Source organism: Gallus gallus, chromosome 23 (genome assembly GCF_016699485.2).
Source record: "Gallus gallus isolate bGalGal1 chromosome 23, bGalGal1.mat.broiler.GRCg7b, whole genome shotgun sequence".
NCBI lineage: Eukaryota > Metazoa > Chordata > Aves > Galliformes > Phasianidae > Gallus > Gallus gallus.
This window is the reverse complement of record NC_052554.1, coordinates 5,130,492-5,142,838: the sequence shown is the minus strand read 5'-3', so window position 1 is coordinate 5,142,838 and position 12,347 is coordinate 5,130,492. Positions and strand designations below refer to the sequence as shown.

The 12,347-nt window shown below is 49.9% G+C and overlaps 1 protein-coding gene across 4 annotated transcripts in view; it reads right to left on the bottom strand.

Moving 5' to 3' along the window:
* Positions 1-12,347, bottom strand: part of CSMD2 (CUB and Sushi multiple domains 2) — a 232,004-nt gene that overhangs the window by 69,948 nt on the left and 149,709 nt on the right. For all 4 annotated transcript variants that reach the window (XM_040651777.2, XM_015297825.4, XM_046903586.1 and 1 more), the window contains 4 exons: positions 10,406-10,608; positions 7,922-8,113; positions 5,421-5,559; positions 4,825-5,012 (listed from right to left, as the gene is read on the bottom strand). In XM_040651777.2, coding sequence (XP_040507711.1) covers positions 4,825-5,012; positions 5,421-5,559; positions 7,922-8,113; positions 10,406-10,608 — 722 coding nt within the window. The remainder of the gene's footprint in view (positions 1-4,824; positions 5,013-5,420; positions 5,560-7,921; positions 8,114-10,405; positions 10,609-12,347) is intronic.

The following is a 12,347-nucleotide window of genomic DNA, read 5'->3' as shown; positions in this document are numbered from 1 at the left end:
TCCGCAAGTCTTTATCTCCCTGAATTGCCAACGTTCACTTTTAGACCCTTTCATACAAAAGCTGCACCCAACAGTTTCTTATGACCACTTTACGCCTCTTGTGTTGCTAGGAACAGCCTTGCTGCCTTTCATCTCACAAGTTAATGTGGCTTCAACCTGGCAGCCATCCTCCCAGCCAGCTGTCAGACGTCCGAGCCATGCCCTTGATCTCAGCTTCTGCTCTTTCTTTGAGAAGCTGCGATGCTCAGCGCTCAAGTCACTGCAGGCTGCTCAAAGGAGCGCTGGCTGATTGCTGAGATGGCCCCGCTGCTTCTGATGTGTTCCCGTCATTCCTGACCGCTCCTCTGTTCTCTTGAGGCTCTGTGCCTTCTGGGACACAACTCACCTCCTGACACACCAGCACATCTCCAGCTGAACGGCCCCACTCATCCTCAGAGGTACAAAGGAAGGCGGGAGCTCAAGCTCAAGGAAGCTCTGGGTTGCGTGTTGGCAGCAAAAGACTCATAGAGGGATGCAGAAAAGCCACAGCTAGAGCAGCCTTTGATTTATTGGGCTACAAAGCGAGAACAGTGCTTGCTCATTTAGAATTAATGTCTTATTTTCAATCACCCACTTTAGAAGTTGAGGACTTCACCGCGATGTCCCAATTAAGATGGAGTCAGGCTGCCAAATGTTTAGAGAAGAATCAAGACAAAAATGCCACGAGAATTGGCTCATTAGCCCAGGGAAAGCAGAGATTTTCTGCACTTCCCCTCTTCTTTCCCAAGGAAAACTCAAAGCCTGCAGGAGCTCCTAGACAGGGAGGTCAGGCTTTTATCAGCACGTTCAGAACAGCTCCATCAAAGAGCATTGTCTGCCCCGGCGCATCAAGAGCTCCATGCCTGTGAACACATGCAAGCCTTTAACAAGCTCTAAGCCTTAAAGCAACACCCAGAGAAAATGCTTAAAAGAGTTTTTCACAGCAGTCATCACATACTGAAGAAAAGACAAATTACATCAGGATCTCCCAGCCCAGGCGCAGCACAGCCTCCTCCCACTCATCCCAGCAAACCAGACTGTCTGATCCAAAGAAAACCTCTGTACTTTCACATGATGTTGTTTCAGGCTCGAGCATCATTTCCCATTTGTTTCAACAGCAAACAGTACTAGATGGTTTTTAAACAGCTTGCCCTGCAACAGACTGTGCGCAACAGTATTTCTGCAAGGAATTTCCACCTTAAATAACCCATAAGTAATGCTGAGTGTATGTTTATATGCTCAGGATGGGCAAAATACTTTTGGCAAAATAATAATGGATTTGAAATAAGGTGAGGGTTTTTTTTTTTTTTTTTTTTCTTTCCCCATTCCTCTGGATGGGTGAAAAGTAATCAGTTTTGCTTCATTTGCTTTCAATTTCACGCCTCTTCACTTTTGGCCTGAAACAGAAACAGGAAGCGCTGAAAAAGCATGAGAAAATCTCCTGCTTGGAGCACCTCACCTGGGAACTCCTTCCCACTTCGTGCCCTACACATGAGGAAACAGACCTGAATGCACAGTGCAGGCCCTGCTCAGCAGCACAGCATCAGCGCACACTGCGGGGATGGAGGTGGGAACCGATGGGGTCTGACCCACTTCTGTGCCCATGGCCATGGACCTACCATGCTCACAGAACACACAGCAGGGAGATGGTCTGGGAAGAGCTCTCCAAATGCCTGCTTGCCTTGCACAGCACCAACAAAGTGTGGGCTCCATTGAAAAATATCAGTGTACCAACATGGAATTGTGTGGTTTGCAAGATAATGTGATGCCAACCGACTGTTAGAATTCAGCTGATTTCCCAGTTAGAAAAGATAGTCCCTGCTACAGATATTCATACCCAGATTAGTTCAGGATACCTGGTGGCATTTTATGGCAACAGCTGAATGGAGCTCCTCACACATAGGGCTCCTTTAAATGGACTGCAGTCAGGTTTGGGGACTTAGCTGGTGCTGCTCTGCAGCCATAAACCTCCCAAGTACAACTGAAGCACAGAAGTGCAATCTTGGTTCAAAAGCGAAAATGTACGGAGATACTGAGAGAAAGGTCTGAAAAAAACTCTTAGGCAACCACTGGAACAAAGGATGATTTTTAGGAAATTGAAAGCAATGTCTTTCCTGTATTTAAGCTTTTGTTTTGTCACTGTCCTTCCTATTGTGTAATGAAGAACTTATCATCCTTTTGCTTTGCTAGACTAATGCTTGTCAGGCTCCAGTGAATCTGCTACGAGCAAAGCAAGCTGCTTTCAGTAACAGCAGCACTAACCAAGCTGGTGTTGCAAAGAAGCACTTTGCTAAGGACTATTATAACATCCCCAGCCCTTAACAGGATGCCCGAGGAGAGCACTTTTCCAGCTCGAAGCCAAAACCTGCTCAGCACAGCTCACTCACCCCAAAGGATGCATTCCTCCCCACCTGAAATCCCCCCAACTCTTGCACTTAAGTTACACCTTCCCCTCTGAACCCAGCCAAGGCTTTATGCAGACTGTAAACCAAACCTCACCACACTGACGTGTATGTGCACTTCTGCTTTCTGCTAGTAACCTCAGTTTGATTTTCCATTTTGCTCTGCAGCTGACGGTGCATCATGGGTACAAAGCAGAGATGTGTGCTCATCTATCAGAAATCCCTCTGCAGTCGCACATCAGTGTGGTTAAATGGGGACCCGGCCGAGCTGTGGATCTGCCCCCCACCACCTCTGTGGCACTGCTGCATTCCCACTTCACTCTCACTGCCACGCTCCACACAAAAATCAGCATAATAAAAGCCAAACTCGTTCTTTTCCCTGTTTTCTCCACTCCTCCTGGCCCCAGAGGACGACTTTCTCTAGAAGAGCCATTGCCCCTGAAACAATTTCAGCTGAAGCAGGGAGGCTGTTTGAAATTCACCCCACACGCCATAGCTGCAGGCTAACGGTACAGTCCCAGTCCCAGGGAAGATGCGGGATTTCAAGGAGGGGCTGACAGATGGCTGCTTTGTTTTTCCACCCAAATATCACCAGAAGAGGACTACAAAGCCCCTGGTAATTAACAGCATTTCACATACAGCTGACACGGGTCAGGCAGGGCATGCAGGGAGGTAGGGGCAAAAGCCTATGGTGCGCTGCAGCACTGACAGACAGCGGGGAGGCAGTGGGGCAGCAGTGGGGCAGCAGTGGGGCAGTGTCTTTGAACTGTACTTGGGATTCCACGCTGGCAAGGAGCTGAGCTCGGTGTTTGATTTTCTTTCACACTTCCCCCCCCCCGCTCTTCTTTTCTTCTTCCTTCAATTCCCATAAGTTCTATTTTCTGCTGCTTATCAGACTCGAATCCTGGGCTCCTTTTAAAGTGTGGGGAAATTAATGAGCAAACCTAAGGCCTCATTCTTTCCTCCCAGCAGTTCGGCTTTTTGGGAAGCATGCAGGCATGATTAACACTGTAGGAGTGTTTAGGAGAAAAAGGCATCACACAACAACCCTAATTTAATGAGATTTCATTTGTTAACCACTTAATAACTGCCCGAAAAGGAAAAGAAGAGAAACCCAAGACTTAATTTTCAGTAAAATTCATTCTAATGATAGCAGAAAACTTTTAATCTCTCTGATCTTAAGCAGCGCTGGTTGTCTTCATCCTATTATCCCACATCTTCACTGCAGGGAAATCCATCTGTTCTGTATGAATAACGGGAACTGCCATTTTGCTATCATTTAACCTTTGGTCAGGTGAGCTCAATAGCAGGAACCACCTGCGATTGATGGAGGTGGCACTGGGAAAGGAAGTGTCCGAGCACACTGAAAGCACAGCGGCGGCCCATCAGCTCTCCAGCACAAACCATCACTGCTCCCACAGCACGCAGTTGGGCCAACAGGACTCAGCAGCCTGTTTCACAGCACACGCCATGAACGCAAAGCCACGCTTCATAGTGGCACACATCCAGTACATCTGAAGCCATTACTGCTTTTTTTCCCCATACAGCAAGCTCGTACATATAGACCAGACAAGCCTGAAGAACCCATTTCTTCATAGCTCTGTTTTTTGCAGCTCTTATTTTTCTGTCTTGCGTAATCCTGGCTCATCAGATCCAGTTTTTCAGAGCACATTTTTAACTACGCTGTGTAACAACTCTATTCTTCTGCCTACAAACAAGCAACAGGCTCTGCCAAAGCCTCCCTTTTGCTCTCTATCTCCCCAAGCAGCAGTGCCAGGTCTGTCAATCTCAGCTTGCTCCACCAACAGAGAGCTAACAGGAGCCAGGGAAAACCCCAACCACTGCCCGTGTGTCCCACAGAGAGAGCCGAAGCCACCAGAAAGCAGGGCTTGCTCCCTCCTCAAGCAAGCAAGAAGAAAAGTGATCGCTGTAGTAATACACAGACCTGTGGACTGAATATTCTGTTCCTGTTACTGATCATTACTGAATTTTTAAGTAAACGCTTCAGAATGTTAAACAAAGCAAAATGTACAGACTTCAGGAGAGCTCCATTGATTCAAAGAGAGCTGAGCATCCACCTCTGTGATCCTCACCTCCACCTCCAGTCACCCAATTGCTCTTGAATGACATATCAACGATTCGGATCCAGATCCCAATACAGGGTGTGTAGGTCTGCATCTCTTTCTTGGACAAAGCTGCTTTTGCTGCTAAGAATAAATCATAAATCCTTGGTATGGCATGGAGTTCCTAACAACCATTCAATAGTTTGATTGTTTCTGCTGCTCAAAGCTGAAATTAAATGGCATATTCTGCTAAGGAGAGGACAGAGCTGTGGTTCACTGTGGTAGAATCCCAAGTGCTCTGATGAGTTAAGCTGGGCCAGGCACCCCTGGATAGCTCTTACCTGTGTATTCAATGACAAATCCACTATTGCTGACAGATGCATCGCTCCGGAAGGCGAGGAAGAGGCTGTTACTGCTGCTCTCTATCCTCTCAGGTAGCTGGGAGCCATAAAAGCTTCCAATCAGGGGGCTGAGCGAATCGGGTCCATCGTAAATGTGAAGGAAATCATAGCCAGGCTCCAAACTGAAGCTGCAAAGAAAAATAAAACATAAAGGAAGGGCGTGTGAAGCATCGGCATGCTGCAGAAGGCCCGCGGAGAACACCAGGCTGGGGTTTGGGTGGGCTGCACTGCCACAATGCTGAGAGGCAGCTGCTGCCCCCAGCCAGCTCCCCAGCTAAGGATGGGACACCCCTACCTCCATCCTGCACACATGTAAGCATCAAGGAGTGGTGATACAGTCAAGTTTATGTCCAGTGATGCTACAGGGTTTTCCTATCCTGCACCAGTTACACGGTCATGTTCGGGGCCAGTCCTACCAGCTCTGGGTTGCTTCCTCCAGGGAGATTTGAGCCCGCAGGCAGCCCAGAGCCAGGCAGCGCCCCTCTGACAGCATCCCCTCCCCACCCCACAGAAGGGAGCAGCTCTGGGGTACGCACATGTTAAATACCAGGGCGATGACATAATCAGGAGAGACGGTCAGCTTCCAGTCGCACTCCTTCCCCGGCGGGTAGGGCTCCGGGTACTGCGGGGACAGGATCACCCCTGCTGGTCCCGTCAGGATCCCTCCGCAGGGAGCTGAAGGCAATCGGGCACAGGGATGAGGCTTTGGCTCAGAGAAATGTTAAAAACAACCGATGAGATGCAGGGAGGGAGAAAAAGAGAGAGAGGAGGATGGAGACGGGGACAGAGAGGCAGTCTGCAAGGTTGTCAGATGTTACTGTGTGTACTACGAGGCCCTGATGGAAATGAGGGCTCTGTGATTGCAGGCGCTATGCACAGAAAGAGCTGTGGATGCTGCTACCATCTCCATAGGCTGTATCAGGAACCAAAAGGAGACACAGCTGCTTCGTGCTCTCCTGCTGCACAGGCAACTCCAGGTAACGTCTGGCCTGTCGCTAAATAAGTGAAAATGCTGCCTGGGACTAATGATGTGATGGCGTTCATTACGCTCACCAACACATTAAGTGCCAAGCTGATAGAAAAATCAATGGTTACCTTTTTTAAGGCTGAGATCGCCCGCATGTATTTCCACAGTGGCAAATACTCGTGATTGATTTATTCGTCAGCCTTTCTGCAGCTCCTTCCTGAGGGTCGATGCCCTAAAATCCTCCCTGCTGCTCAGATCAATCCCCCACACTGCGCTGGGGTGAGTGTGCGTTACACGCGGGTGGTGAGCAAGCAGCACTGCACACACCTGCTGGGAACTGAGCCACGTGGGGCAGAAAGGGGGGGATGAACATCATGACATGAAGGACTGCGTGTGTGTGTGTGTGTGTGTGTGTGTGTGTGTGTGTGCATCCTGCAGGCATCCCTCATTGCACACCTCCAGGTAACGCTCCATAGGGCTGCACTATAAAGATCCCATCAGAGGGCAAAATAAACATCCTTGGCCCAAAGCTTCTGCAGTCAAGCCCAGCTGTGGGCTACTGCAGGCACCAGAACTGCCAGCCCTCCTGAACAGGGAACAGCAGGCAGAGCAGGGAGCTTGGAGGAACCACAAGCAAATATCCCGCGTCCATTAACCTTCACCCCAGCCTTTAGGGTGCCCTCCTCTACCACATTAATGTTATGGGAAAATTGAGAAGAAACTAAAACACACACTCGTTTTTTAAAAGCCTATGGGAAATGACTGCTTAACACCCTCTCATTTCCTTTGAAAATCCCACCCGTACACTCCAAAGGGTTTGGTCTGGAAACTCATTCAAGTCACAGCTATTTGGATCCAGACTTCAAATGCCCCAAATCTCAGGGGTTTATTTCAGTGGACGTTTTGGTTCAGCCCACATTGTTTAGCGACCTCAGAAGTTGTGCAAAATAGATGTGAAAACGTATTTGAAATGCTAAGTACAGTCATCAAACCCGAGCCTTCAGTTAAACCCCACTTTCTCAATCAGCTCTAACCAGGCAGCCTGATATGCGGTTACTACACAGCTGGCACCATCTGACTGCTGATTACTTCTCCAAACCCTTTGCCAGGGAGGGAAGGGAAGGAGCTGGATGTTGCTTTCAGCTTTGTCACAGCCCATCACAGAGCTCACGTCTAAAGCAAGGCCGCCCTGCTCAAAAGGGACCCGGCACAGATCTCCACATCAAACTGCCTGCGTGAAACCATCCCTGAGAAATCCCGCACAGGACTGAGGCACTGCCTGTGCACCTCTGGGAAGGACTGCGAGCTCAGCTTCTGGAGTGCAAGAAAACTAAACAGGAGAGGGATGATGAGATGGGCATGACGTGCAGCCATAGCTCTGGGAAGAGCAGAAGGACCGTCCCCATCAGGCTGAATGGTGCCACAGCAGATCGGCAGGACAGTCATTCAGAGATCAAGCCGTCCTGTGGGGAGCACAGATCCTTTGCTGTAGAAGCTTCCTAGCTGGATTTAACCAGGCGTTAGGGACACAATTCACTGCTTTCCCTTTCTTGGGATAACGCCGCACCAGAAGGAATGAAGTTACAGGATGAGCAATCTGTGGCTGACGTCTAACAGGCCAACACAGCTGATGCTCACTGCTCCCATGTTCTTAGCATGACTGCTTCTGTGTGTTCTTAACAAACGAAAAAACACTCAGGAGCTTCTTTTATCACTCTGTGAGCTCAAAGAGAACGCCAGACAGTTTTCTCTTTACAGTCTGTTGTCTTCTCTTATTTAGCCATGACCCCAATCTTCTCCACCAACCTGGGTTTTAAAGAAGCCTTTAACTTCAACTTGTCAGGTCAAATATTATCACTTACACTGCAGTACATCCTATGAACTTCCAGCATGAACTAGATTCTCACTGTCTCAGACACTCCAGGGACAAAGCTGACATGGCTGAGACATATGTACCTCCATGTACATCTCTTCAAACCAGGTGGGACTCGTCCCCTTCAGACAGGGACGTCTTGCAGTGAAACCATGCAGGGAAGCCCATGCAATGGGAGGAGGGATGCTGGCTCATACCTGTGCAGGAAGGGGGGTCCGGCTGCCAGAAGAATCTGTTCTCAATCTGCACACAAGTGATCTTGGCCTCCCCTTGCAGAGCATATCCTGGGTTACACTGGAAGACGATGGAGTCTCCTGCCTCCTTGCTGTCACCGCTCCGGCTCCCGTTCTGGGGAATCCCCGGGTCATTGCAGGAGGTGGCAGTGGAAACTGACGAGCATTAAAAATACAGATTTAATATAGGCTTACGAATTTTTATGCCATTTTTCATTGCAAAATGAAGAACCTCGCTTATTTCCAACACTTTCAACGTATTAAGTTTCATAGGAGAACGCCGAAGCTCCCTCCCTCTTTGCTACAGATCTGTAAATGCTTTGCAGATGATTGATTGCCAGGAAGGTTCATGAAGCTTCCCTCCCTCCTCCCCCGGTCCTTCCAGCAGAGACCTTCAGTTGCTACAAGCATTGATTTTCAGACAATATCAGATACAACCTTAGCTCCTTCATGCCCCAATTTCAAGCCCTCATTGCTCCAACGTCTTCCAACTCCTTATTTTTAGTGCACTTGTCCCAGTGCTTTCTCTGCAGTAGGAAGAAGCACCATTTCCAGATGTGAAACCGAGGCTAGTGAGGAAAGATCACTGCATTTGCAGTTTGAGGAAACCAATGGCACACTACAACCAAACCCCACAGTGCCACCCCAACAGCAAGGACACATTCCTTCCTATTTCCATCCAGACTCATTTGCAGAGGACAGAGAAGGGAGGAGATACCCCATGGATTCACACTGCAGATGCCGGGCACTGCAGCGCTGTCCTTAGGCAGATACCCAGGCCACGGCTTCCTGCTCCATCCTTCCTCCTTCAGGATCTCCTCAAGTTGTCACACACACAAAAGCTGCCTTTTACTTTGCGCTGAACATCTGCCACTCCAGCTGGTAGAGGCTCTGGGGAACGGCAAGTTCAAGAACACTGCACAGAGTGCAAGTCTGGTGCGTAATTGTGCACATGCGTGTTTATTTAGTAAGTCCAGCCATCCACTGATCTTACATGGCATTTTGATAGAATTCTATGTATGACACACTGCAAAGTAAACTCATCTGCTAGCACTTCTCACTTCCCCTGCGTGGGAAGGGAATTTCGCCCTTAGCCCTGTGAGCATCGTGCCCGACCTCTTGGATACACACGCGCCTTGCTGCCACATCCCTGCAGGCTGTGAGCTGAGCCCTGTTGGTATCCCAGCCCTCCCCAGGCGCCTTGGCAGCTGGGGCAGGCAGCGCAGCTCCATTTAACTGCAGGGAAAGTCCTGGAGTAACACAAGTTGTGCAAGCTTATATAGATCACTGAAGCTCACAAGATCCAAAACTGTCAACTTCTGAGCTTAGGGTTGGCTGCTTAGTCACACCTTGTGAACAAAGGCTTTGAGCAGAAGCATTCAATAAAGACCAGCTCTGTATCAGACAGCAGAGCAGAGCTTATTTCCTGCTATGTTGATACGGGCCCATTACACCTAGCTGGTTTACAGCAAGCTCTTCTTAAAAGAGCCAAAGGAAATCCCTCTCTCTCTTTCTGTGCAACTGAAGATAAGGCAAGGCAGCATCCTGGTCCTCCCTGGCAGACAGACACGAGCCTGGCATGGAGCAAGGATGGCAGAGCTCTCCTCTGCCATGGTTTCCCAGGTCTTGCAGCATTGCCAGCTCTCCCCAGAGCTGGTCTGCTCTCCAGGCCACCCAACACAGCCAGAACAGAAAGCTGTGGGCAACAACTTGGGAGCGCCAGAACCAGCTCTGCTGCTTTCATGTGCTGGAGTCCCAGAAGCTGTGTCACCATTCAATAGTTCACTGAGCTATTTGCTGCCGTCTCCAAAATGGGCAAGTGCTGGTTGGGTACTGAGAAAGTCAGTGAAAGCCTGGAAATCTGTTTGCATACTGAAATGTATTACCCTGATGTAACTGAAATAAATGTGTTTGCAAAGCCAGGTCTCAGGTGATGACCAGCAGGACTCGGGCAATGACAGACTGCAGTTGCATTACAGGTAGTGCTGCTGCTTGCAATGACATCCATACAGCAAATAGAGCTTTTTGGGATCTGCATCTCAGGGGATCCAATTTGAGGGATTTTAATAGTCTTGGTTTGCAGGGGCTGCTGACCAACTGCTCTCAGAACGCCCTGCAGAAGCTGCCTGTAATGCTGCTGTCTCCAAGGGATGTGCTGGGAACGTGGTGGGAAATATCTGTAATTCCTCCTGTGTGCTCCACAATGCGCTGCGCTGTGCCTTGCTGCCAAACTCACCACTGTGAAGGTGACAGCAGCAAAAGGGAGCACAGAATTTAACCGCCTCTCAAGGACAAAATACGTGTGTGTAGAGACCCAACAGCACAAATGGCCACACGTTCCTGCTGCTGCGTTCAGTGCCATCTCATCGGCTCACCAGCAGCACTTGATGCAGAAATCACTTGCAAAGACGAGCTTGGACGACACTGAGGAGAGAATGCAAAGCTTACCTGAAAACTGAATGGTGAAGCCCTGCTTGCTTGTGAAGAAATCAGTGTTGAACTGAAGGATGACGGAATTGAAGGTGCTGTGGACGTCGCTGGGCAGCACGGAGCCACTCATCTCCTTCAGGAGGATCCCATTCTCCACCGGACCGTCCCAGATCCTCAGCACGTCGTGGAACTCCTCGGTGTGGAAAACCATGAAATGGAGTCTGTGAGGCAGAGAGGACCGGGGGTCAGACCCAAACCGAGCTCTGCCTTCATTGCTGGGAGGGCTACAGCAGTACTTACACCAACCTCAGCTACCTCGGAGCCACTGAAGAGGAGATGTGCTCTCCTGCTGTCTGTCACTCACCTCGAAGTATTTCAGCCCTCTGCCAATGTTTGTCTATAAACCCCAAGGGCTTCTAGCAGCACACCTCCCTGCTAACACATCCATCAATGGCCAACAACCAAGGCATGGGTAGCAGTGCTTTCTGTCCCCTTTCTGGTGCTCCCCAAGCAAACAAACCCACGGAGCCGTCCCCACACTCCCGAGCAGTAACGTGGAGCTCCAAAGGCCAACTGTGGGCAGCAGACGGTCCCCAGCTTAAGTCCACAGCTGCTTTCACACTGCGTGTGCTCTCACCTCACGGTGGAAGCTGTCACAGACACAGGGCTCAGTCAGGGACATACAGAGAACGTGCAGCAGGGAGGCACGGAGGCTGCGAACCGGAGGACAGAGGCTTTGCCCTTGGTTTTACTGAGCTCTATTACAGACAACCACTGAAGTACTGAGAAACTTATTCCAAAAGGAAAATTAGCAGTAAATGTGTTAAGGTCCCTCCAGACAACCGATGGCTTCTCGTGCCATTCACACGCTGTCCCTGTAGCTGCACACAGCAACAACCTTGGCCGTCCTTTTGCTTCTTTGGTGCCCTACAAGGAGCAGCTTTTTGTCTACCGATAAAATGCATTGATTTTTGTTACCTGCTCTCAGATCAAAGACTTTGCTCCTGGCACCGCGCTAATCTTGTACACCAGGGGGAAAAAGCAGGAAAGGAAAATAACACCACTCTTTATTTAAATAGCGTCGTGCTGAAAAAGAAACCCTCAGCAGGGCGTGAGGTGCCCCAGGGGTTAATGAAACAGGGCAGCAAAGGGGGGTGGCAAATAGCAAGTGCAAATAGCATCTAAGCATCAGATGCCATTGTTGCTCTTGTTAGAGCCAAGGGAGTTATCAGCTCCAGGCTGCAGTACATCAGGGGTCAGCCCTGAGAAGTGCATTGTTTTTCACTGCCAAGTCAGCACTGGGGGAAGTACTGCCCAGCATTGCGATCGGGCAGATGGAGCAGAGCTGTGCCATGGAAATGGGGCGCTGAGAAACCCTGTGAGAACCAACAGCTGGGTGCTGGGCTTAAAGCGGTGACGGCACACGGAAGAAGACACGGATGTGGTTTTTTGGCTGCTTTCCCATTTATCCGGGGCAAATGTACAGAAGTAGGGCAGAATCGTTAAAAAAAAAAGAGAGGGAAAAAAAGGGAAGGGAAAAGAAAAAGCCAAATTCTGCACATACTCAGCAACTGATGGGCCCTGGAAATCTGACAGAAACCCAAAGAGCTGAATCACAAATCCACCCAGCAACGAGGGGGAAAAAAAGCGCCAGAGTCACAGAAAATCAGGATGGATCCCAACAAAGCTGCTGAGCACAGGAGCCCGTCCTGGCGATGCTCTGAGGCTGAGCAGTGCCCATCAGCCAGAACCGCCAGAGCAAAACCTGTGCTGAAGTCCTCAGGAAGGGCAGATGTGAGCGGAGACTGAGCTGGGGGGGGAGCGGGGGCAGCTGCTGCCTGCTGTGAGCCCCCTCCTCATTTCACTCGCTTGGAGGCTTTACCAGCGTGGGCAGAGCCGTGCCCTGACAACCAGCTGACACAGCAGCAGGGCATGGGCTGCCCGGCACCAGCTCAGGAGT